Source organism: Lontra canadensis, unplaced genomic scaffold (assembly GCF_010015895.1).
Source record: "Lontra canadensis isolate GAN:19392208 unplaced genomic scaffold, GSC_riverotter_1.0 scaffold17, whole genome shotgun sequence".
NCBI lineage: Eukaryota > Metazoa > Chordata > Mammalia > Carnivora > Mustelidae > Lontra > Lontra canadensis.
In genome coordinates this window covers 23,719,003-23,746,811 of record NW_022631011.1, presented here as the reverse complement: position 1 = coordinate 23,746,811, position 27,809 = coordinate 23,719,003, and the positions used below count along the sequence as shown (strand labels likewise).

At 35.2% G+C, this 27,809-nt stretch overlaps 1 protein-coding gene across 4 annotated transcripts in view; it reads right to left on the bottom strand.

Moving 5' to 3' along the window:
* Nucleotides 1–27,809, bottom strand: part of ROCK1 (Rho associated coiled-coil containing protein kinase 1) — a 144,769-nt gene that overhangs the window by 24,898 nt on the left and 92,062 nt on the right. For all 4 annotated transcript variants that reach the window (XM_032859796.1, XM_032859798.1, XM_032859797.1 and 1 more), the window contains exons 14-22: nt 26,501–26,636; nt 25,088–25,179; nt 24,736–24,982; nt 15,092–15,198; nt 13,550–13,700; nt 8,589–8,749; nt 7,282–7,466; nt 5,443–5,512; nt 3,242–3,336 (exon numbers count right to left, since the gene is read on the bottom strand). In XM_032859796.1, the coding sequence (XP_032715687.1) occupies nt 3,242–3,336; nt 5,443–5,512; nt 7,282–7,466; nt 8,589–8,749; nt 13,550–13,700; nt 15,092–15,198; nt 24,736–24,982; nt 25,088–25,179; nt 26,501–26,636 (1,244 nt within the window). The remainder of the gene's footprint in view (nt 1–3,241; nt 3,337–5,442; nt 5,513–7,281; nt 7,467–8,588; nt 8,750–13,549; nt 13,701–15,091; nt 15,199–24,735; nt 24,983–25,087; nt 25,180–26,500; nt 26,637–27,809) is intronic.

Genomic DNA, 27,809 nt, shown 5'->3' with positions numbered 1-27,809 from the left:
CCACATTTCTTGAATTTTTTAATTTAACAAATATTTACTGACCATCTACTATGTTCTAGGTATAATTCCAGGTGCTACATATATAACAGTGAAACAGAGTTAAGGACAAAACGTTTAAAAATTCCTTTCTTTGCTGAGCTTAAGTTCTAGCAGAGAGAAAAACAGTAAGTAAAATAAGTCACCAAATGCTATAATATACTGGGAAGGGGAAAGTGCTACAGAGAAAAACAAAACATGTAAGGAAGTACTAAACTGGGCAGCAAGGTGGTGTGGGGGAGGTTTGCACAATTTTAAGAAGGATATTCAGGGAAGGCCCCTCTGAGATGACATTTAGACCTAGGCCTGAAGAGGGTAAAGGAGCATGCCATGTGGATACTCAGAGGAAAAATGTTCCAGGAAGAGGGGAAAGGGGACAACAAGTCCATAAGCTCTGAGGCAGAAGAGTAACTGATTAGTTTGCTGAACGGCAGGAGGTAAATATGGCTACTGTCTACACTTGGTCTCCACTTCTACCCTTACCAGTCATTTCTCAGTCCACTCTAATATCCATTCTTATTACCATTTAGGAACTGTTCTCAACAAAATAACTAATAACCTTAAATATAATGGACAATTTATTTTTTACTGACCTTTTTGAGTATTTGGCACTTTAAATCACTTTGTCTTCTTTGAAGTATTCTATTCTCCTAGACTTTGTGATCTTATTCTGTTTTCCCCCTTGTATTACTGGTTACTTCTTACATTCCCTTCCTCTGCCCTTTCTTTAGAAGTAAAGGTACTAGTAGTCTATCGTCAGCCTTTATGTCTTCTCATCCTACACTAGGGATTATAACTTGTTACCTGAGAGGGTAAAATGAGTCCACATAACTGTTCCTCCAGACATACAATTAAAATAAATTTGGGCCAACATTTTGCATAAAATTCAGATTTCTGGCTCCTCTTGAAAAATCAGATCTTGTAATACTGAATCAATGTTACCATGTGGCAGCAAGTGGTTAAAGCGGAGAGGAATTCCTCAGTTTGTTTTAATACAACTTACACGTTGAACATACCCAACTAGCTTCAAATTAGTTACACGGATGGTACTGTAAGTTCATGAGTTTATAAACTTTGATGTACATAATCACCTTAACAAATCTCATCTATCTCTGTTTCAGTATATGACAATGACTGTCAAATCAGCTTCAAGTCCTTATCTTTTCTCTGAGCTCTGAAGCAATTTCAGAACCATTTCTCTTGGGACAACCCACAGGCACTGCCTATAATAGGTCTGAAATAGAAAATATCTTGTCTCCCCTTGTTTCACAAATTTGGCATTCCTTAACTCAGGGACCAGTGCTACCATCACCCCAACTTCCCTGGTCAGAAACTTGAGAACCCACCTGAAATTTTCCCCAACTTTTGTCCCCACACTCCCAAATCTACAAGTCCTATTGCCTCTACTTCCTATTTTCTCCACGTACTTGCCTCTCCTTTTACTGTCAACTTCTACTATAATTTTACATTTAGATTTTCCAGTGGCTACATCATTCAACTTCTTGTATCCACCAGTTCTGCCTCTAATCCATTCTCCACTCCAAAGAATGAAGCTTTCTAAGACACTACCTTGTCAGTTCCTAGCACTTTGTTATAGACACTTACCTTAATTACATTTGTCTCCTGACTAGATTCTGAAGTACTTAAGGGTAAGAACCATAACTTACTAATAATCATATCACTGGCATGAAGCATAGTACTTAGCACACTAGTGGCGATCAGTATATTTCTTTTAAATAGATCAAACAAGGGCAAACATATCAACCCTATAGAACAATATGGTATGTGGAGGATTGGGTGCTCTCTTCACAGTGAATGCATACAACATGGGACTGCATATTACACTGCAGACACAATACAAATGATAGGCAATAGACTATAACAGGGGTCTATCACTGTCACAGAGACTAACCAGAAAACGTACCTTTGCTCCTACCTTAGACACCACTAAATATATTAAAGATCTAAGCACTGAGTGCCTATGGTTGTTAACAACACAAAGAAGCAACCAGACGGTACAATTATGTATGAGGCAGTCTTCACCCCTGTATAAATCAGACTTGAATATGACTAAGACACAGTTAGGGATGTCCAATTAAGCTTTCTATGAGGATAGAAATGTTCTGTATACCTGTGCTGTCAAATACGGTTGACACTAGCTAAATGTGACTGTTGGGCACCTGAAATGTGGCTAGTACACCTGAAAAACTAAATTTTAAACTTCATTTAAATAAATTTAAATTTTTAAAAATAAGTTTAAATTTAAATGGCTACATAAAATACATAAAATTACATATTATACATATGTACATAATACATAAAATTAAATAATAAGTTCAAATTTAAATGGCTACATAAAACCAGGGGCTATCATATTGGATAGCACAGTTCTAGATTTAACCATAGATTTGCAGGAAACACAGAACAAAAATGTTCAACTGTGGAAATGGAATCAATAAAATCAGTGCAACTGAGGAAAACTATACAGGAAAAATGACCCAGTTCCATCAACAAATAAGTGTTACGATAGTGATTATTTAGTGGTGGGGGAAGAAGAGGGAATACAGTGGGCTTTTAAAGTGGATAGCAAGGTTCTGTCTTTTTCATGGGTGGTAATTATAATAACATTTGTCATATAATTCATAGATCTGTGCATGTTACAACATTTAATGTATTTTTGGTTTCAGCAATAAAATGGTTAAATTTTTAAAATTTCCACATGAAAAGAGAATATAAAAATGTCAGAAAATGAGTTTTAATATCTGTCCCACCTAGCTATAAGAAGTTGTTATACTTAAATAGCTTTAGGTCTTCTTCTAGGCCCTAAGCAGATATGCAATGGAACTTAACCTGCTTAATAACTAAAAGGGAGACCCTAAATACCTTTCCCTAGCATAAAAGAAGGACTTACAAGTACAACATGAATTATTTAAATACATACAAATAGATGCTTAAAGATTGAGAGACCCCTGAAAACAATTTAATGTTAAGAGTTTACCAAATCTCTGTACAATTACCATAGTGTTAATGTAGGACTTCTTCACCATAAAGTCTAAATTTAGTTTGATTTGTTCTGAATTAGCCTAATGAGATTTGCTATATCATTCTCATCAGAATATTGGCACATCTACTCTCTATTTTTAAACTTAAAGAATGCTATGATGTAATAGTGATTCTTGTTCTAAAGAAAAATGGATATACATACTTTTCACTTTGTAGCTCTTGTATTTTCTTTAAACTTTCTCTGTTTTTTTCTTCAATTTCTTCTTTAAGTTCCTTTACCTGGGTTTTATAAAGTGTCTGCAAAATAAGTGATTGGGAGAAATAAATGTTTATAAGGAGTTTAAAAAGTTTGGTAGTTTCTTATAAAGTTAAACAACATACAATCCAACAATTCTATTCCCAAGTATTTACCCAAGACAAATGCAAGCATATATCCACACAAAATCTTGTACATGAATTTTCACTGCAGCTTTATCACAAATTGTAAACAATCAGGTTCATCAACAGATGAATTTTAAAAATTGTGGAGTATCCATACTGAACAATAAAAAGGAATGACCTACTGATACAAATGACATAATACATCTAAAAAAATATTTTGCTGAGTAAAAAAAAACCAGGAGCCCAAGACTATATACTGCATGATTACATGCATGTGGAATTCTGGAACAGGTAAAAATAATCAATTGTGACAAAAAGCAAAATCAGGGGTTACCTGAAAATAGAGTTAAGTGGGGAAGAGGGACTGCAAAGGGCCACTGGGAATTTGTGGTGAAAGAAAGGTTTTATATGTTCATTTTGGTGGTAGTCACACAGTATACACATTTGTCAAAACATACACTTCAAATTGCTACGAGTAACTGTATAGAAATTATATCTCAAGGACATTAAATATTATATTGATTTGGGAAAACATTATAAAGAAATTTAGCAAGCACTATTCATTTAAAAGTTATATCAATTCTTAAAGTGAATAATGTTAGAAAAACTACTTCTCTTTTTGGGTAGGTGGGATTGAGTAGGTGGTTGAGAGGCGTAAACAAAATACCACAAACAAGATTCATCAAACATTCTGCTAACAAGTAATACATACTTATTATAGAACAATGGTTCTTACAAAATTCATTCAGCTTTTGCCAACTCCAACAACAAATATTTAACAGATATGAGGGAGCATTAGGCTCATGTTCTGTTAAGGTGCTGTGATTACAAAGGAAACTTCCAGTTCTGCAGTCTTTTTTTGTAAACTATCCTTTTTCATATATAAGATAAGGAAAAAAAAATAGTAAGGACCAGCAAATAGCTGTGGAGAATTACTTTTAAACTGTAAACTTACTTATCCCTCTAAGAAATAGCACTTCTCTAGGGGAAAAATACAAATTTTTCAATAGGAACGTAAATAAAAGAGGTATTAGATTATTCTGTGAAAGTATATGGACAAGAAAGTGTGCATGCTATTATACACCACTGCAGACGTGGTCTTTGAACAAGTGGCTTTGAACAAGTAAGATTAATCTCTACCCAAGGAAAAATTTTTCAATAATACTGAATTTTTTTAAAATTTAAAAACATATTTCAGTGATAGTCTAACAAGTCAAGAAATAGGCAAAAAACAGAAAGTCACCGTGTTTTTAGGACAGGAGCAGAGTACACCATGAAGCTCTGAACATGTGAAAAGTTCTGTAGAGCTCTACCAGTGTTCAGTTTCTTCATTAAGGAAATAATTATTTCCAATATTGTTCAGTTGGTTTCTAGGACATGTTCACCAACACAACTCAAACTCTCTCACTTAACTGCACTAAGACTTGTAGAAAAAGCAGCTGCCAGGGTTAATAGTAATGGAGAAACTAGGTAAATGTTAAGTTGAAATGGTGGAGTATAAACTTGGCAACCAAAAGAAACAAAAAATGCAGAGGCTTTAAAAATCTCAAAGCACTGGCTATAAATGTTAAAGTAGTAGTGAAAATAAGCTGCCCTGCAGCCATTAAGAGTTAGAACGACTTCTACAGAGGAAAAAGCAAAACAGATGCATGAAGTGCATACAGGGAGCGAAAACAAGACCAAAGCTTTTGAGCATTAACTCTACCTATAACTGTATGCAGTTATACCTACAAATGTGATGTGCATACATGAACCATGCATGAAAATACTGACACTCCACCACCCCTTAATGAAGTCTTCTATATAGCTTTAGTTTGAAGCAATTCTAGAAATACTTCACAAAAATAGTCATTTCTTTACAACTTACACAGACCATGAACTCAGATTCAGAAATGAAATGTAGAGATGGGGAGATTAAAAGGGGGGAGAAAACCAGTTCATGGTCACTTGAAAAAAAGTCACAATTCACATTAAAAATCTTAATTATCTTGTTTCAAGTGAAGTGTTAAAAATGATTCTTACCGAGAAATATTGCTCAGCTTCAAGCTGATCTTGTAGCTCCCGCATCTGTCCTTCATTTCCTCTATACTGTCTTCAGGTAAAAGAGAAAACAGTAAATGAATGCTATTTACTTTGGGCTTTATATTATTCTCTATTTATTAAAGTTGCTAAAAATAAAAATGTTTACTAAAGTGACCTTTGCTTTTTAAAAATTGTATTTCATTACACAGTATTACTTTTATGATTATATTTGTCAGATCATGCTGTCTGGTTCCATTTTGTTCCTTATAAAGTGATACCATGCAAAGTAGAGGAAACTGTTTTCTAATGAAGGTGACTTTCAGGAGAATGTTAATTGTGGATTAATCCAAGTTGCAACAATAAAAATGATACTTTTTGGGTAAATTTTTATAGAGAAAAGCATTCTTAGAATATATTTTATTTTAGAAGATTTTATTTATTTATTTGTCAGAAAGAGAGACAGAGCACAAGCAGGGGGAGGTGCAGGCAGAGGGAGAAGCAGGCTCCCTATTGAGCAAGAAGCCCAACTCGGGACTCGATCCCAGAACCCTGGGATCATGACCGGAGCTGAAGGCAGAAGTTTAACTGACTGAGTCACCCAGGTGTCCTTTAGGGATACATTTTAAGTGTCTTATGTAGTAAAGTAGGCAGATAAAAAGAGGGGACATGAAAATATTTAATAAATATTAATAATATTATATATGCTATACATTACATATACATATAGATAGTACTATACATGATATCCAAAAAAGCATGGGGATGGGGCTGGAAATGAAAACCCAGGTAAGGAATAAGAAAGGAGTAAGAACAATAACTGATAAAGGAGAAGGAACACAGACATATCTGCATATATATATAATATACACGTGAACATGGTTCACTCAGAAACAGATAAGACAGTTATCTGTTACCTGACAAGGCAACCCACAGACATACACTGCCAAGGATAAACAATTCTGTCTGCATCTGCTAGGTTTTCATATTAGACAGCAATAGCTTTGTATCTACCAAGGCATATGGTTGATAAAAGGACATAATAAATGTTCACTGAATGGTGAGTGAAAGTTATTTTGGGAGAACTATAAAACACATTACACAAAAATGATGGCTCTAAAAGGCAGAAAAGAATTTCGCCAAAATAAATGCAACAAAACAAAACTCGACAATTTTATTCAAGAATTACTATGTTGTAAATGAAGGTGGCAAAGGAAGATACTGTAACAGAAACCCAGAGGAAATAAAAACACATGACTTGGCATAAGATACACACATCTTTGACATTAAATTTCTGAAGGATGTCTTTATACAAATTCTGCAAGCAATAATGACACCTTGCTTTGTCTCCACTTCAAGTAAGTGAACAAACACATCACATCGCAGAGTGGAAGAAAAAAGGTACTTTGCATTCGGAGATGAACCAAAGGAACAAAAAAAGACAGATACAGGGTCATCATGTCTAACTCTAGCTTCTAGAATAAAGAAACACTGAACATTTCCCATAAGGTACTGAATCCTATCCCTGATTTTTGTAATTCAAGTGTCAACAAACATGACTGGTAGGTATGAAAATCATATGACAAATCTGTAGCTTTTGGTTTTATGGTAAAGTCAGTAAGTAGTCTTGATAATCTCCTTTTTTCTCCTTTTAAAAATCTCTATTTTTTATTTACTAAGGCTCCCTTGCAAATCTTTGCAAGTACATTCTTTCACTTCTAAATGAATTTTTCTGAAGTCTTCCTTTCACAAACTCCAAATACAATATTTCTATACACAGAAAATATCAAACATAAGCAAATACATAACACAAAAAAGAAAAATGTTATTTTTGAGACTTACTTTGTAAGCTGAGCTAATTCAAATTCTAATAATCTCTTTGCTTCCAATAAAGTATTTATTTCCTGTTTCATTTGCTTTTCTAGACCTTTTAAATTGTCTGCTTCAAATGCTTGTGTCTTCAATTCATTCTGTAGTAACAGCCGCTTGTTTGATTCCTGCTCCAGTTGAAGGGACAGATTTTTAACCTATGAATGAGAAAAATAATTGGGATCTTAAATTTCACTATTTATTTATTTATTTAGACTTAATCATTTGAGAGAGAGAGAGAGAGAGAATGGGGGGGCAAGGAGGGGAGAGGGCAAAGGGAGAGAGGTAATTTTATTTTTTAAAAGTATTTTCACCTATAGCCTCCCATTTTAAGTTTAAAAGACTATCAATACTTTGGTCCCCAAGTTTCCCATTACTACTCAGTATGTCTTTTCTTCTCTGGATACATCAAGTCCTTTTTTGTCCTTCATTTACCTATCTTCGCTCATTAATCACTCTTTTATTATCATCACCACTGATAATGTTCCCTTTACCAACTCTGGCTTCTGACTCTCAGATAATTAACCTTTGAGGTCTTACTCAATATTTAAATAATGGTAATATCTCATCCCTCCTATAATAAACCACAAGGATATAATATCATTTTATCTTTTTATTTACTGCTTTCTAAAAGTGCTATGCTTTCTATCAATATCATCTGGTCAAAACTCTGTGGTTTAACACTTTTCTTGAAATCTAAGAGCAATTGTTCCTCTTTGGGATTACGAGGTAACTTTAGAGTAAAGGTTTTTTGTTTTTTTTTTTTTTTAAAGCAGAATGGTCATGGTTGGTAAAGCAGACGCTTAACCAACTGAGCTACCCAGTTAGTTAAGTATCTGCCTTTGGCTCAGGTCACAGTCCCAGAGTAGGAACTGAGCCCTGCCTGGGGCTTCCTGTTCAGCGAAGAGTCTACTTTCTCTCCCTCTGCTCCTGTGGGCGCTCTCTCTGTCTCAGAAAAAATAAAATCTTAAAAAAAAAAAAAAAAAAGCAGATGGTCAGATTCTTCAGGGGAGGAGCTATAACACTTCTACAGAGTTGTACTGTCATAGTACTAAATGACATAGACCTTATGGTGTGAATGTTCACTAAACTATTTGTAGAGGAAAATCCTAGGAGGTAAGGGTGTAGTGGTGACCTCAGAGCAGTGAACACATACACATTCAGGTTATTTCACTCAAATCTTCTCCACGGTGTTTAAATTACAGATAATGACTTTTCAGTCATAACTTATGATTGTTTCTCTTTTATAAGATGAATAAAACCAGTATTATTCTTCTTACTTCATCCTCCATCCTTTCTTTATTTTCAGTCAAATGCTCAAGCTTCTGCTGAGATTGTTTCAGATCAACATCTAGCATTGAACACTGTTTCTCAATCTGAACAACTCTATTTTCAGCCTTCTCTCGAGCTTCTCTCTCTTCCTTCAGCTTTTTTTCCATTTCTGTGGAAAAAAAAAAAAGTTATACATATTTTCATTTTCACGGGCTGTATAAAACAAATTGGTGCCAAAAATCCCTACTGTTTTTGTCCTGGGATTCTAATAGAGCTATTCACTATAGAAGTTCTAATGTTATTTGAATTATTTGTATAGTAGGATCTTTAAAGGAAGGGAGATATAAAGTATAATAAAGTAATAAAACTCCTAAATCCAGCCCATGCCCAATGATATGAGAGATTATTCAGAGCCATTTTCAGACCAGAAGGTGAAAATATAGCTGGGAAAAAAGTGAACTAATAAGAAAAATGGGGGTAGTGCAGATAAAAGCAGAGAGAAGTAAGGCAGTGGTTATTCATCTATACCTTGCATTGTTCCAGAACAGTGGACTTAAGGCTGATAGGAATTCTAATTTATGCATCTCTGATAAATAAGATTCCATGGTAGTATAATTAATACCTACTTTAATCATTAGCAGAAGATACTAGCCTACAGTGAGGCTCCTTTTTTGAGATTTGGTAACTAAAGTTCTGAGAGGTTAAATTTCCAAGGTTTTAAACCTACTAAGTTGCACCAAATGACTCAAACTTAATGAGTCTGCTTTTCTACTCTCAGAGAGTGACCTCAAGGTGATAAAACAGAAACCATTAGAATAGAACTTCCTCATCTTTCCCCCCAACCCTACAAACAACTTAGCCACACCAATAATTCCCATCTCTAATCAAACATAAATCTATCCACTTCTGTTCTGGACTCTGTTCCTTCAATTATTTCATCTCTTCTCTGCCTCAACAATTACCTGCTTCCAAATGAATCACTGCCATCAACATAATAATCTTATTATCTCCCCTCCTAAAATATCCTCTACTGATCGCATATCCCTTCTCAGCTACCATCCATCTCTGTTCACGAACCTCTGAAAGAGTTATCTACATTTATTGTCTCCAATGCCTCATCTACTACCCATTTATTACTTTCCATTTGGCTTCTATCTCCTGCATTCCACTGAAACTGCTTTGTATGATAACCAATGACGTCCATCTTGTAAAATGCAGAGGACACACAATGTTCATGTCTTCATCTTTACCGACCTTAACAGAATTCAATATACTGAACGACTTCCTCACTTTCCCAATACTCTTCAAGTTCTAATACCATACTCTTTTGGCATTCCTGTGACCCCTGTGGCTGTTCTTTCTTGGTTTCCTTTGCTGGTTTTTCCTCTTTTATCTGACCTCCAAATGTTAGACTACCTAAAGGGCTCCTTATGATTCCTTTTCTATTCTGCCTTTTTTCTTCCCTTAGCTGATCTCATCAAGTTCTCCATATAGCTCTATATGTATGGCTCCTGAATTGATACCTCTCCTCTGAGCTCCAGACTTAGACTATTTGATGTCTCTACCTACATATCTAATATGCTTTTCAAAGTTAAAATATCTAAACAGACAACTTTATTTCCCTCCCCTCCTAAATCCCTCCAATCTCAGTCATCTCAAAGTCTGAATGTATTAACATCTGTCCGACTGTTAAAATTAAAAAGCTTGAGTCCTGATTCCTTCTTTTTCTTCTTTCCAATTCTTTACAACTCTTACCTTCTGTATCTCCATTTCTTTATAGCTCTACTACCACAAATGCCTACAGACTAGAGCCTTCTAGTTGATCTCCTTTTTAAACTGTTTTCTCTCTCAAAAGCATTTTCCACACAGTAGTAGGAGTGGTCTTTTAAAGACATAAATTACACATTCCAGCACAGCTCAAAACACTACAATGGCTATCCACTATTCTTAGAATAAGAGTATTCAACTTATCACCTCTTCTACCTGGAACATACTTCCTCCTGCTCTTTCAATGGATGGTTCATTTTGACTCATATATTTAGTTCAGAGAGGCCTTTCCTCAGAATCACATCTAACATAGCAATTCCTGGAAACTATACATGGCATTTTCTTCATATTAATGATTACAATCTGTACCTATTTTCATTTATTTGCTTTTTTAATCTCCACCATCAGAATATTATCTCTAAGAGACAGGGTTCTTATAAGTCTTATTCTGTGGTATATACTCCCAGGTATGCCTGGTCTATAGTAGACAGCCAATAATTAACAAATGTGAAAGAAATAAAAGTAGTTTAATACGGCTGAATCACGAGATACACGTAAGAAAGTGCAGAGCAGCAAGGCTATAAAGACAGATTAAGTGCTAACCCAAAGATTCTTTATGTCATGAGAAGTCTGACATTTATCTTGCAAATACTGAAAAGACAAAGGAGTTTAAGAATGACTAGCACAGTTAAGATTTTAATTTCAAAAAGATCACTCTGGCCTAAGTGGGAATAACAGATTGACAAGCAGAACAATTCCTGGCATAGTAATAATTAAAAGTTTGCTGCAACAGATCAAGCAAAGTGATGACATCACCATGAACTAAAAGAGAAAAGAAAAAGAAGAATATATTGTTTATATCACTTGGAAGCAGAAATGCTAAATGATTCTAAGACTTCTGGCTTGGGTTCCTGGATGTTGAATATCACCATCTTTAACCATAATAATAGTATTTCCCAGTTACTGAAAACTTTCTTTTTTCTTTCTATTTATTTATTTTAGAGAGAGTGTGTGCAAGTGGGGGGAGGGAGAGGGAGGAGGGAGAGGGAGAGAAAACCTTAAGCAGGCTCCCCGCTGGGTGCAGAGCCTGATGCTAAGCTCGATCCCAGGACCCTGAGATCATGACCTAAGCTGAAATCAAGAGTCAGTCAGATGTTTAACCAACTGAGTAACCTGGGATCCCTCCATTCATTGAAAGCTTTCTATGTACAGGCACTTTATGCATTTGTTCACTTAATATCTTTTTAGTAGTCACAGAGTAGCTTTGATTGATTCAAAGCCTAGACTGCTAAAAACTATACAGCCATCAACTAGCATCATGAGAATAAGAGATAAGAGTAGGTTTGACAGATAAAATCATATGTTTTTCCCTTGAATGAACTGAATTTAATATATTTTTAAAAGATTTTATTTATTTTGAGAGAGAGTGTGCAAGTGGGGGGGAAGCAGAGGGACAGAATCTCAAGCATATTCCCACTGAATGCAGAGCCGACATGGGGACATGGGGCTCAATCTTGTGACCCTGAGATCATGACCTGAGCCGAAATCAAGAGTCAGACACTTAACTGACTGACCTACCCAGGTGTCCCTTGAAAGAACTGAATTTAAAGCGTCAAGGGACACTTGCAGATTGTAGCTGGTTATGAAGAAGTGCAAGGTGAAAAAAGGAAAATGCCTCTTTCTAAAAGTCTGGCTCTAAAGGGATGGAATAAAACAATGGCAGTTAGTAAGGATCATGTATTACTACAGGGGTTTTACTTTATCTTTTTTTTTTTTTTTTTTAAGATGTTCTTTATTTGAGAGAGGAGAGAGAGAGCGCTCAAGTGGGAGAGGGGCAGAAGGAAAGAAGCAGCAGACTACCAGCTGCGCAGGGAGCCTGATCTAGGGCTCGATCCCTACCGGAACCTAAGGCAGGCATTTAACCAGCTGAGCACCCCAGGTGCCCACCCTTTTTCTCTTTTTAAATGGAAGAGACTTGCACATGTTCATAGAAAGGATTCAGGGGCATCTGCATGGCTCAGTTGGTTAAGTAGTCTGCCTTTGGCTCAGGTCATGATCCCAGGGCCCTCGGATTCAGCCCCACGGCAGGCTCCCTGCTCAGTGGAGAGCCTGCTCCTCTCTCTCTGCCCCTCCCCACTGCTCATGCGCTCTTGCTCTATCTCAAATAAACGAATAAGATCTTAACAAACAAACAAACAAGAAAGGATTCAGTAGAGGAAAAGGGTTAAGGATAAAGAAGAGGAAAGACAGAAGATGAGATAGGAAGAGACTAGATCTGAGTACAGCTAGCATGGATTAGCCAGAATAAGAGGAGGATCAGTATCTTCTAAGATGAAAGACAATGAAGATGAGTAAAGAAGTAGACAGGCTGATTAAGTAAGAGAACAGGACTTTGGGAGTTCACACCTATGCTTTCACTATTTCTTTTTGAGATAAAAGTTCAACTAAAAGTGGAGTGATAAAGAAATGGCATATACATCTGAGAACAGAAATAAAAGTCTGAGAGAAGGACAGTGAATGATGTACTAAAACTGACAGCTCAAATGAAGTTTGAGATAATGCATTGGGCTAAACCCCATCTAAAGAATTACTTGAAGTGAAGAAAGTCGTTGGTTGTTCTGCTCTCAGGTTGTGTTTAGAGGGATACCCAGTACAGTGGAAATACAAAGAAATTAGAAAATTGAGGGTACAAAGCAAGAAAGCAAAGGAACAAAAAAAGACAATGAGTTCCAGAATGGATCAAGAAGAAAATGAAGGAATGGGCTAAAAAAATACTAGGACCTAAGAGAGATTCCAATGACATTTATAGGAAATGGAGGGTAACAGAATGAGGGGAAATAGAACAAGAAATTTAATAAAATGGAAGGTATTGCAGCGCCTGGGTGGCTCAGGCTGGGTGTCCCAGGTCTTGATTTCGGCATGATCTCAGGAGTGTGAAATTAGGCCCCATACTTAGCAGGAAGTCTGCTCCAGACACTCTCTACCTCTACAACCCCTGCAACTAAAATAAATAAACAAATCAATCTTTTAAAAGGAAAAAAGAAGGTATCAAAAGAGAAAAAAAGAGAAGTATCTTTTTACTAGATCACACTATAATTTCTAAGTGTTTATACTATTATAAAATGAAATCTTAAATACATTCTTTTGGTAGGCATTATTAAAAAAAATTAATCATGTAGAAAATATTAAAACTGACACTTACCACACATTGCAACAGACTTTGCCTCTTCAATAGATTGATGTTTGTCAGTTAAACGAGCTTTAGTTACTTTATGTTCATTTACCTCTTGTTCTAAACGTTGTTGTAATGATTTAAGCTTATAGTTTAAATCTATCTCTAAATTATTTTTTTCCTGTAAAATGAAAAAGAGTTATGTAATACACTATGCAAAAGACATATTATTAAATCTTACATTATTTAATATTCTGTAAGAGATAATATATGAATCACATGGGCCTGAAATGTGATATCATATTTACTTAATATTTTTATTTAGGACATAATTTTATTTTTCATACTTTCTTGTATATTTCATATTATTTCTAATATCTTACTTTAAAAAACATGATAAGCACATACAAGTAAAAGCAAAATATCACCCCCACCACTCCCAGAAGAGTTGTGGTGGTCATTATATTCAAGAGGGCTCGATGTTAGGATCAGAAATAAACAAGACAATTCTTTGGTTCATTAAAAAAATATTTGCTGCTACTTTAAAAAAATTAAATTCAGATTTAAATCTATATTAATTTACATTAAATTAAGATTAAATTAAATCTACACCTAGATTTACATTGCCTTGACAAAAGGACAGGTCAAAACGTATCCCATTTGTTTGGGTGCATCTTCTACTCTTCCATTTTTCATCCTACATCCACATTTACATCAGGCTTAGTTGTACTACTCTGATTATCACAAAACATGTCCAAAGGACAAAATAAGTGGTGCATTTTCTGATCATTTATCTGAGGATCTAGTAAACCTATATTTCAGGGAGGAATTGAAAAATGTGAGCCAGATCTGCATATTATCTATTTAATCCTTTTCTTAGCAAGGTAAGAACAGAGGATAACCAATGATATTTCTGATTAGTGAGAAAACTATAGACAAAGGGCAAACATATATGCTCTTTACTACTTTGCAACTTTTACCATTAGAATGGAAAAAGCACACGTGTGTCTACCATACAGCTATCCTTTGTTTTCTTTTTTATAAGGCTAGTAAGGTTCAGCACCTTCATCTTACCCAAGTACGAAAACATGGGAGAAAAATTCTACATGAAAAGATATTTCCAGGGGCGCCTGGGTGGCTCAGTGGGTTAAAGCCTCTGCCTTCAGCTCGGGTCATGATCCTAGGGTCCTGGGATCGAGCCCCGCATTGGGCTCTCTGCTCAGCAGGGAGCCTGCTTCCCTTTCTCTCTCTCTGCCTGCCTCTCTGCCTATTTGTGATCTCTGTCAAATAAAAAAAAAAAAAAAAAAAAAGATATTTCCAAACCAAAGTAATTTGTGATGATCAGATAATATCAAACATCTAGTACTCTTCAAGGTTAAAAACAAACAAAAATAGCACAATAAAAAGCACTAAACACACATACACCCCCACAAAACCACCACCAACTATAAAAAATTTTAGAAATGGAAGTTTATAAATATTAGGAATTAAGAATGAAAGCTATTTTATAAAAATACATTATAATATCTGATAGTACAGTATCTCATAATTGGCACATGTTAAATCGTTTACCTTTTCTGAGTGATTAAGCATGTCTTGAGCTTCTTTTCTTTCTCCTTCCACTCTTTCAAGATTATGTTTGAGATGCTTCACCTCCTCTTGTAAAGATGTAATTCGAGCTATTAAGTGAGAAGAAAGTTCAAGTCACAAAGTCATCAAAGAGTTTTTCTTTTTCAGCATGATCATTAAGACAAAAAAGTTTTAGGGGCACTTGGATGGCTCAGTTGGTTAAGCATTGGACTCTTGGCTTTGGCTCAGGTCATGATCTCAGGGTCAAGCCCAAACATGGGCTCCACACTCGGCACAGAGTCTGCTTGAGATTCCTCCCTGCTACCTTCCCCTAGAGCTCACGCACGCTCTCTCTCTAAAATAAGAAAGAAAAATCTTTTAAAAAAGGACAAAGTTTTTAAATTTCCTGATTAGGTAGAATTTATTAAAATTACTATTAAATTTTTAATTATCAAAATATTTTATTTTTATTTAAAATTAATTTATTTGATGTTTTCTTGGTAATATATATAATAACTACAATATACAGTAATAAAAATGTTAAGGCTCATTGGAAATAATCCAGTATATATTCCTCATTTCACAAATGATCAAAGAGATGGAGCCTGAGCTTGGTCCAGAAATCAGACAGGAGTCCTTATTAAGTGTTCTTTTCCATCATATTAAAAGTAAGACCCTTTAGTTAATTAAGGCACGTATTCAGTAGTCTTTATGTGCCAGACATTCTGAAAAGCCTTTAATTACTCTTAAGCTCAATGAAGCCATACTCTGTTTTTTATAGGAAACTGAGATTTAAGGAATTCAAGTACTCTAAACGACACTTGGTTTTAACCTACCACCTCAGGCTCATGCCATGCAATGATGGCAACTTAAATATTTAGTAACTCTCTTCATTAAAACATGCTTGAGGCATTACATGTTTTTAATGCATAAGTATTTAATAAATAAATGCACAAATTTAACTAGATTTAACACAGAATCTAGTATTAATGAATATAATTATAAGTAAGAACCTATTTTCTTATTCTGTGATTCAAAGCAACCTAGGATTCAACAGGAAATGGATAAAGCACCCCCCAAAAAACAGGAAAAACCCTATACTGCTCTAAGTTCAGTGTTTAACTTGCTGGACCTGCCAAGATTTCAATGTACTCTACCTGCCTCTATATTTTAGTGTTTCTGAACTAGTTCTTTAATGAACAAATGACTATCACATCTTTGGCACCCGAATGCTTTGCTGGGCTAGTTCTAGGATTGAGAGAGCAATGAAACAAATTTATTTACACACAAATTTACAGATAATACTGGCATTATGTTCATGTACAAGAAAGAAACACCTGCCAGTTTCTTTCAAATGACTGAGCAAAAAATAAAAATTATGTATGTGTTTGTATGGACAGAGAAAAAGCTAGGGTGGCAGTATGTTTAAATGTTGAAGTACTAGCAAAAAAATGCTTCCTTCAGTATTTAAAATAAATAATAGGCTTTAAGTATCTGTACAAAGATAGCAATTTCAGGTTAAACAGAATTTTTCATGTAGAATAAGATTAATATAAACCAACTCCTAAGAAGAAAAAGAAAAATATAGATGAAGAATCCTATACAGAATCCTAATAAGCTTATGAAAGACATATTAAATAGTTTATTTTCTTCATTTATTCTATTTTTAAAAACATGCTAAGAAAATATAACTTGTGTAATCCATAAAAACAAAGAGGCCTCATACATAAAAATTATAAAAATATTGTGAAAGGAAGAAGAACCAAAATTTCAGGTATCATAACACAAACTGACTGAAACATTTAAGCTTCTAGAAGAGAACAGGGAGTACATTCACAATTTAATCAAACAATTCAACAGGTCACAATAAAGGTAAAAATACAAACTGGACTACATTACAAAGAACAAAAGTAAGACCTCCTGTTCATAAGCAGACAGCATTTAAAAGTGAAAAGGCAAAACAAAGAGAGGGAGAAAACAACTATGATACATGTATTTGATAGAGGACTAATACCTAGTACTCATAAAAAAACAGTAAGAAAATGGCAAACTATCCAATTAAAAAAAAGAGGCAAAAGACATGAACAGCACATCACAAACTATCAATAAACATGTAGAGCTGCTCAATTTTAGACACCAGGAAAATGCAAATTAACCCATAAGGAAATACCATCACACCCCATTAGAATGGCTAAAACATCAATGCTGACAAACTCAGTGGGGAATGAATATTGTCCTTAATGAGGAAGTGGAGCAACTGGAACTGTCATACACTCCTGGTGAATGTAAACTGGGGTAGCTACTTTGATATATACAGGCATACTCTGAAATACTGTGGGTTGAGTTTTAGACCACAGCAATAAAGTGAATATCTCAATGAAGTCAACTGAATTAATTTTTTGGTTTCCTGGTGCATATAAAAGTTACACTTACACCAAACTCTATAGCCTATTAAGTGCACAATAGCATTATGCCTTAAAAATGTACATACCTTAATTTAAAAATACTTTTTGCTAAAAAGTACTGACCATTATCTGAGCTTGCAGGAGTCAATATTTTTGCTGGGGGAGGGTTCTGCCTCCATGTTTTGGCTGCTGATCAGGGTGGTGGTTGCTAAGGTTTGGGGTGGCTGTGACAATTTCTTAAAATAAGACAACAATGAAGTTTGCCATATTGATTGACTCTTCCTTTCACGAATGACTTCTCTGTGGCATGAATGCTGTTTGACAGCATTTTACCCATAGAACTTCTTTCCAAACTAGAGTCAATCCTCTCAAAGCCAACCACTGCTTTTGTTTAGGAAAGATTCTAAATCCATTATCGTCATCTCAACAATCTTCACAGCATTTTCACCACACGTAGATCCCCTCTCAAGAAACCACTCTTTTTGCTCATCCATTAGAAGCAACTCTTCACCTATTCAAGTTTGATCATGAGCTTGCACACCCTCAGGCTCCACTTCTAATGCTGCTTCTCTTGCTGTTTCCACCACATCTGTGGTGACTTCCTCCACTGAAGTCTAGAACCCCTCAAAGTCACCCGTGAGTGTTGGAATCAACTTCTGAACTTCTGGTAATGTTAATATTTTGACTTCTTACCATGAATCATGAATGTTCTTAATGCCATCTAGAATGGTGAATCACTTCTAGAAGGTTTCCAATCGACTTTCCCCCGATCTACCAGAACAACTCTCTCTATGGCAGCTGTGGCCTTACGAAACATATTTCTTAGATCACAAGACTTGAAAGACAAAATTACCCTTTCATCCAGGAGCTACAGAAGGAATGTTAAGTTAACAGGCATGAAAGCCACATTCATCTCTTTGTACACCACCATCAGAGCTCTTGGGTGACCAGGTGTATTGGCAATGAGCAGTATATTTTGAAAGAAATCTTTTTTTCTGAGCAGTGGTTTCAGCAGTGGGATTAAAATATTCAGTCAATCACTTGTAAACAAATGTGGTGTCATCTAGCCTTTGTTGTTCCATTTCTAGAGCACAGGCAGAGTAGATTTAGCATAATTCTTCAGGGCCCTAGGATTTTCAGAATGCTCAACTTCAGAATGGCTTCAACTTAAAGTTACCAGCTGCATTAGTCCCTAAGAGGAGAGCCAGCCTGTCCTTTGAAGCTTTGAAGCCAGGCACTGACTTCTCCCCTGTAATTGTGAAAGGCCAAGATGGCATCTTCTTCTGATAGAAGAAGGCGATTTCATCCACATTGAAAATCTGTTGTTCAGTGTAGCCACCTTCAGTAATGATCTTAGCTAGATCTTCTGAATCACTTGCGATTTGTTTCACCTTGCACTTTGATGTTTAAGGAAACCTCTGCCAGGTTCAGACTTTTCTCCTGCAGTTTCCTCACCTCTCTCAGCCCTCACAGATTTGGAGAGAAAGTTAGGCCTGGCTCTGGATTGAGTTTTGGCTTAAGGGAATGTTATGACTCCTTTGATCTTCTATCCAGACAACTCAAACTTTCTATCAGCACTAAGACTGTTTTTCTTTCTTATCATTCATGTGTTCACTGAAGTAGCACTTTTAATTTCCTTCAAGAACTTTTCCTTTGCATTCACAACGTGGCTTACTGTTTGACACAAAGGCCTAGCTTTCAGCCTACTGTGGCTTTCAACATGCCTTCCTCACTGAGCTTAATCATTTCTAGCTCTTGAGTTAGAGAGACACGCAACTCTTTCCTTCCCTTGAACACTGAAGCAGTTATTGTTGGTAACTGTTAACTGGCCTCATTTCAATATTGTTGTACCTCAAAGAATAATGGCCCAAGAAGAGAGAAAGAGAGGTAGGAGAAAGGCTGGCAGATAGAGCAGTCAGCACACACACAACATTTAACAATTAAGTCTGTGATCTTTTATGGGTGTGGTTCATGGCACCCCAAAACAATTACAATAGTAACACCGAAGATCACTGATCAGAGTTCATTTTAATATATGTAATAATAATGAAAAAGTTGGAAATATTTCAAGAATTACCAAAATGTGACACACAGACATGAACAAATGATGTTGGAAAACAGTGCTAAAAGACTTCCTCAATGCAGGGCTGCTGTAAATTGCTCAATTTATTAGAAAAGGCAGTTATATCAAAGTGTTATAAAGCAAAGAGCAATAAAACACAGCACATCTATACTTGGAATATTTTTACTAAAACTAAACACATTCTATGACTCTGCCACTCCTAATTGTATACCAGCAAAACGCACAGGTATGATAACCAAAAAACATGTACAAGAAAATTCCTATAAGTGCTATTCATAATAGCCCCCAAATGGAAATAACTGCAGTATACATGTTTTACCATAAATGATAAACTGCAGTGGTTATACCTAATAAATGGAATACCACACAGCAAGAAGACCAAACCATTGCCTATACAACAATACAGACAAATCTCATAAACATAGGGGTAATCAAATAAACCAGACACAAAAGAATGTTTACTGTATGATTCTATTCATAAAAAGTTCAAAAACAAGCAATCACTAGTCTCAAGTGAGCATCAATAAAAATACTGCAATGGACTAACACATTTCAAATATATTAAAATCCAGGAGTTCATAAATATATTAAAAAATGTCACTGGGCATCTTTGGAGGATAGAGAATCCTGTATTAAAAGGAAAGAATCATGTATTTAATCTTTCTTTTATAAGCTGTACCTCTATGTACTACATAAATGATGAGAAATGCTTATCTTTTTAGCAGTATTCCAGGTAACAAATGAATGAGGAATGATAAAAATTGGTCATCACAGCTGAAAACTCTTAAATAGACACAGGATCTAGGCAACAATCATTAATGGCTACTAATATCACAAAATAATACAGCCAGACTTAATCTGCCTCCTGGTGCTTAAATAATATTGTTTACAAGTATTCTTGCCAAAAAGCCCTAACTGAAATAGATCAAGTCTCCAGAAGTTCCAGCTTAGAGTACCAGAAGAGACAGAGCAACATGTTAACTTACAGCAATAGACAGAATCAGCAAAATTCAGAAGGAGATGTTCAATAAAATAAATTTTAACCCTTAATTTCTTCACATAACAGCAACAACAAACTAAAAAGAATAAAAAAGGGAGGGGGAATCTATAGATAAAAGAAGCCTAAGGGACACATTAATGAAATGCAATGTGTAGACCTTGATAGGATCCAAATTCAAACAAAATAAATACAAGAACAGCAACAGATTATGGGGCTGCTGGAGGAATGTGAGCACTGACGACCAGGTATGTTACAATACTGTCACTTTTTTCCCAGGTTTCATGATATTGTGGTTATTTTTTTCTTTAAGAATCTTTAAGACATACTGAAATATTTATAAACTAAACAAAGTAATGTCTGAGATTTGCTTCAAAATAATTCAGTGTCAGAGGTTTGGGGTATAAAAAAAACAAGACCGGCTGTTAGATGATTACTGAAGCTGGATGTTGAGTACACTGTCATTATAATATTCTACTATGGTATATGTCTGAAATATTCCAAATTACAAAGTTAAGAAACCGACTAAACAATAGTTTTTAAAAAATCTTTTTCAAATGGTCAATTAAAAAAAATTTTTTTTTTTGCATTTCAATCTAAGAATCATTAACTACTAGATGAAGAGCTTATAATTTCATTTAAAATTTTTATTCCTTCATGACATTTCAATCTTTGTCCACTTGCTTTGTTTAAGCCTTGACATCCTAGACTTTTGGAATCCAGCTTCTGTCTGCTATAGTAGCCTTTCTGAAATACGAGTCCAGGTGTTGGCAAACTTCAGGCCCTCAAGCTGTTTTTCTATAGACATGAAGCTAAGAATGCTTTTTTTCATTTTTAAAAGGTTGTAAAAGGTAAAAAAGAAGAATATATAACAGAGATACATATGTGGCCTACAAAGCCTAAAACAGTTACTAACCAATTGTGTTTTAGGAGTCATTTCCCATACATACAAAGAAGCTTCTGCCTACTTATGTATACATGGAAGACATTCAACTAAGAAATAATCATGACCTTGTCAGAAGCCCAACATCAAACTATGAGAAATTAAAAAAATAAATAAATAAAAAACTATGAGAAATTTATACCTGAGGGACCTGAAATTCCTTATGAACTATAAAGAATTAATATAGAAACTAAGTTCTTTTTTTTACTATGATGTATCTTTGTATATATGTTGAACCTCATGTAAATTGTGTGCATTTTTAAATGCATATGAGCTCTGAGTCACATTTAAATTAAAAACTAAACTGAAGTTTAGGGAGCACTGAAAAAGGATAAACATCAACAAATAAAGCATGCTATAAACTTTCCTTAACTTCACCAACATCTAAAAATTAGATTCAGTTAAAACCACTGTTGATAAACACATGGATCATGGTCTCTTCCTTGAAAGCAAAGGCACTTCAAAGTTCAGTCATACCCAAAAGATCACAGACTTAAAGAATTTTAAAACTGGAATGATATCTGAGTCACCTATTCTAATTTCTCTGGTTTGTAGATATAGAAGGCAGGTGAAGTGACTTTTACACAGGTAGTAAGTTGTATATAAAAAAGCCTGAAGGGGAACCTGGGTGGTACAGTCAGTTGAAGGTCCGATTCTTGGTTTCCACTGGGGTCATGATCTTAGGGTCTCAGGATCCAGCCCTGCCTCAGGCTCTGTGGTCAGTGTGGAGACTGTATGAGTCTGTTTGGGATACTCTCTCCCACTGATGCCCCCTCCCCGCCCCTACACCCTCTTTCTCAAATAAATCAATCTTAAAAAGAAAAAGAAAAGCCTAGAGAAGCAATTTAGGAAAGTCAAGTATGAAGCTTTTAAAATACATATATGAGGTTACTTTCTCAGTTTTATATTCAGATCTATTTTAAGCCTAGTCCCTGAGAAATAAAATTGCACAACACTCAGCTAAAAACCAAAGGGAGATCCTAATTTCCGTTTCCATAGTCACAAAAAGTGACCCTAACCTCTCTCCACAGAATTATAGCTAATATCAAGCCCCAAGAGACCCCGAACTATGTTCCCATCCTGTGACTAAGGTTAAAAGGACTACCCCTCCCCCAAATTTCCCTGAGCCATCTGGCAACTTCCCTGCATATCTGTTTTGATTAGGTAGTATGGATGCTGTTGCTAATAGGAATAGAAAAATATGTGAGAAGTTGGTAGAGGCAGGGATCTTTTTGAAAATGAATTCATTATATTACCATTACCAAAACTGTTCCTTTACTATTAGTTTCATTCGATCTTTTTCCTTTTAGATTCATAAAGACTGCTGATATTTGTAGTTGTAACCTTCCCAAGAACCTAATCCTTTATTCTTAGTGGGATTCTGTTTCTGTAATTGAGTTTCTATTTCTGCCAACAATGCACAAGGAATTCCCAGGTTTTAATAGTGATAATCTTCTCTCTGGATTAGTCCCACTTTGAGTAAGGCTTTTGTGAATTAGGTACGTTTTAAAATTAAGTTCTTGGTAATCCATCTGTAAAATTGGAAATACCACATTACTGACCTCACAGGGGTGCCTGTCACAGTGAAGAAATTACAGTATGACAGAAAAGTAAGCATTATCCTGAAAGAGAGAGAAACCACTTCAAGAGCGGCTTTTTTTTTTTTTTGGAGAGTGCGTGCATGTGAATCTCAAGCAGGCTCTAGGCCCAGCACAGAGCCCAACACAGGGATGGATCTCATGTCCCTGAGATCATGACCTGTGCCAAAATCGAGTCAGATGCTTAACCAGCTGAGACACCCAGGTGCCCAAGATCATTTTCTTGGAGAATAATATGATCAAAACTATGTTACTTTATAATATGGTAAATGTTTTAGCCACAATTAAAAATAAACATTTAAAAACTATCTTCCGTTGATAAAATGTGGCATTCACACAGTGGAATATTATTCATCCTTAAAATGGAAGAAAAATTCTTCTCTTTTAAATTTGAATTTTTTAAACTGAAGTATAATTACAGTATTATAATAGTACCTGGTATACAATACAATGATTCTTCAATTCAATACATTACTCCGTGCTCATTGGTTAAGTGTGCTCTTAATCCCCTTCACCACCTATGTCACCCACATCCCTCTAGCAACCACCAGTTTGTTCTCTGTATCTAAGTGCCTATTTTTTGTCTTTTTTGTTTGTTCTTTTGTTTCTTAAATTCCACTTATGAGTGAAATCAAAGAATATTTGTCTTTCTCTGACTTACTTCAATTAGCATTATACCCTCCTTCTTTTTTATGGCTGAGTAATTATTCCATTGTGCATATATATACATATACATATACATATACACACACACCACATCTTCTATATCCATTCATCTATGGAGGGACACTTGGGTTACACTTCCCTATCTTGGCTACTGTAAATGTGGCACTAAACATAGGGGCACATGTATCTTTTTCAAATTAGTGTTTTTGTATTCTATGGGTAAATAACCAGTAGTGGAATTACTGGGTCATGTAATAATTCTGTATTTTTTTCTTTTTTTTAAAGACTTATTTATTTTAGAAAAAGAGAGTAAGCACGGGGAGGCAGAGGGGTAGAGGGAGCCAGAGAGAAAATATCCCCAGCAGACTCTCCACTGAGTGCAGAGCCTGACACTGGCTCAATCCCCAGGACCCTGAGATCATGACCTGAGTCAAATCAAGAGCTGGATGCTTAACTGACTGAGCCACCCAGGTGCCCCTAGTAATTCTATTTTTAATTTTTGAGAAACCTTCACAGTTTTCCACAGTGGCTGCACCAATGTGCATTCCCACCAAAGGTGGGAGAGGCACAGGAGGGATCCTTTTTCTCCATATCTAAAAAAGAAGAAAATTCTGATATATGTTACAACATGGATAAATCTTGAAAATATTACACTAAGACGAAAAACACAGATACAAAAGGATAAATATTGTATGACTCCTCTTTTATGAGACAGTCAAATTAATAGAGTAGAATGGTGGTTACCAGGGGCTGGAAGGAGGAAGAATGGGGAGTTATGATTTAATGGGCAAAGAGTTTTAGTTTGGGATGATAAAAAGGTTCTGGAGATGTAGAGTAGTGATGGTTGCACAAAAATGTGACTGGATTTTATGCCACTGAACTGTACACTTAAAAATGGTTAAAACAGTAAATTTTATGTTATGTATATTTTACCATAATAAGAAAAAAATATTACCTTGAAGGTCTCCAATCATCTCAGAATCATGACCTCTGTCTCTTCGTTCAGCTTCTAATACAGCTTGCAGCTGGTAATAGTCCTTGTCCGTCTGTGTCTTGGAATTCTCTAAAATTCTATTTCTCTCCTGCAATTCTCTGTTTAGGGACTCTAGCTGACTAACTGACTTACTCATCTCCGTGTGACTCTTCCTTAATCTGACAGCTGTGTCTGATTCTGTCCTAAGTAAGTCATTGGCTTCTTCTAGCTATTGGGGGAAAAAAAAAAAAGAGCAAGAGCATAGGTTTTTGACCAAAATACCAACTTATTTTAATTAATCATAATTTTAAAAAATCTTATTCCAAAAACTCACCTGCTTTTGTAATTGTGCCAGCTTCTCATTAGCAAGCTGTGAATTTTGACTGACTTTCTTTAAGTCTTCCAACTGATCCTTTAATGTAGAAACTAGAAAATGAAGGAAAAAATTTAGAAATTAGAAAGTTGTCGTAGAGGAAACATATAAATCCCTTTAAAAAAATGAAATTGAGTCTTAGGCCACAGTCAGTTATATTAGGCCCACTCCCAAAGCCAACTTTCATCATGCAAGTATTTATACTTAAATTCAACAATAGAGAATGTAACAGATTTGTTTCCAGTGTTGTAATATTTCAAATTTTTTTAATACCTTAATAAAGTCAATCTATTAGTGAAATGTTATAAACCTAGCTCTATTATTTATTTTTGAATAGCACAAATCTTTGAATAGTTCAATATCTGAAAAATGGGTCAAAATTCAAAAGGTACCAAATGGTCTGTGGTATAGAATAAGCCTTCCCCCCTCCATGGTCTCAGTCCCTCTACCTGTCCTCCTATGCAACAATTATTACTTAATTCTTACATACTCTTCCTAAGACAGTGTCTATACCCTAAAACATAAAAACACAAACATTAATATGTTTTCGCATGCATTTCTATACACCCATTCAAGCATATCTAAATAAGCTTAAAAAAAAAAAAAAGATTTTATTTATTTATTTGACAGAAAGAGAGAGATCACAAGTAGGCAGAGAGAGAGGGGGAAGCAGGCTCCCTGCTGAGCAGAGAGCCCAATGCAGGGCTGGATCCCAGAACCCAGAGATCATGACCTGAGCCAAAGGCAGAGGTTTAACCCACTGCGCCACCCAGGCACCCTCTAAATAAGCACTCATGTTTTAAACAATCTTTACTATTTTTTTCACTTAAAGCTACATCTTAGACATAATGCTATAAATATCTTGTTTATATATCAGCATATGTGTGCACAAGTGCATACATAAAATAAATTCCTAGAAATGAAATTACTGGATCAAAGAGTGTAGAAGCAAAAGCTATTTTAAATGTATTTCTAATACTAATATGAAAACACATGAAATTTTAGTTAATGGTTTTCAAATGGCTGCTTGTTAGAAGTACCTGGAGAGTTTATACAAGAAACCAAGGCCCAGGCCACATATCTAGATGAACTAAATTAAAATTTCTGGGGCTCAGGCATCAGTAGTCTTTAAAGCTTCTCAAGAGATTCCAATATGCACAAAAGGATGAAAATCACTCTTCTAGCTAAAACATTATTACTGACTTTGATATGTTATACATTTATCTTGGGACATGGGTAATTAGTTCATGAGGTGTCTTAGGATTGTGGCTTCAAAAATGTATCATAGGCCCTAAATTTAAGACAACCTCATGACAAAGACTTCAAGGACAGTGTTAGAAATTCCAGGGCTTTTCAAAAGTAGTAACAATTTACCTTCATTTTCTACATTCCTCCTTTTCTCATTTTCTTGTTCTGCTTTTCTCTGGTACTCATTAATTCTATGCTGTAGCAACATTTTCTCCTTCTCAATCTGAGAAACTGTAGATTCTAGGTTTCTTCTCTGATTCCCCTGAAAACATAAGGATACAAGTCACCACTGCAAATTAAACTCTTTATTTAGAGGAATACTGTGTTCTTTAAAAATAAAACACACAGACTTAAGATGGATTTTTTTTGTTTCAAAATCAGAAAATACCTGCTAATGACAACTTTCTAAGAACAGAATTAGCTAGCCTTATAAGAGATAGAACCCCCTTTTCAAAGCAGATATGGAAATTTTTCAGATTTTTAAATCCATAATATAAAAATGAATCTTATCAGAGAGCTGCTTTATTAGTTTAAGATGACCAGAGAGCATTGTATTACCAATATTTTGGTTGATTTACAATCCTAAATTAAAGACATTAGGTATGAAAGATAATAATTACACATTTGATAATTAAATGGTATAGAACTCAAATGGTACCAGAGCTAGTGTGTCTCCCTTAATCCTCTTCCTGACTCAACAATTTACCTTTTCTAAGATGTTCTATGTATCTACATACTAATGGATATTAAAAAACAATGAAGGAAATACTTATTTTAGAAAAAGAAACCACACAAGAGGGGAGGGTTAAAGAAAAAAAAAAAAATACCCAAACCATCACAACTTAAAAATGTATATTGTTTCTGAGTTACCATTTCCAACATTTCTTACTTTTTTTTATTTTATTTTTATTTTTATTTAAAAAAAATTTTTTTTAAAGATTTTATTTGACAGACAGAGATCACCAGTAGGCAGAGAGGCAAGCAGAGAGAGAGAGAGGAGGAAGCAGGCTCCCTGCCGAGCAGAGTGCCCGATGTGGACCTGATCCCAGGACCCTGAGATTATGACCTGAGATGAAGGCAGAGGCTTAATCCACTGAGCCACTGAGCCACCCACGTGCCCAGCATTTCTTACTTTTGATGCTTCATTTTTATCTTTAAGACTCCACACTGGGGAAACTTCCTTTCTTATGTTTTTTCTGGGCTTTCCCATCATCAAACAAAACTTATATTTTAAGTAAAATGCTGTTAGATTTAGTAAAATTTGAGATCATCCAAGGTCTTTCCAATTAGAAGATTTTATCATTTTAACTTAAATTTTTTCATTTTTAAAGTTTGAAATTATTATACATTTCAGAAGGTTGCAAAAATAGTACTGAGAGGTTTCATGAACACTTCATGAAACTCATGAAATTCTAGTTTCATTCCCCTAACACAG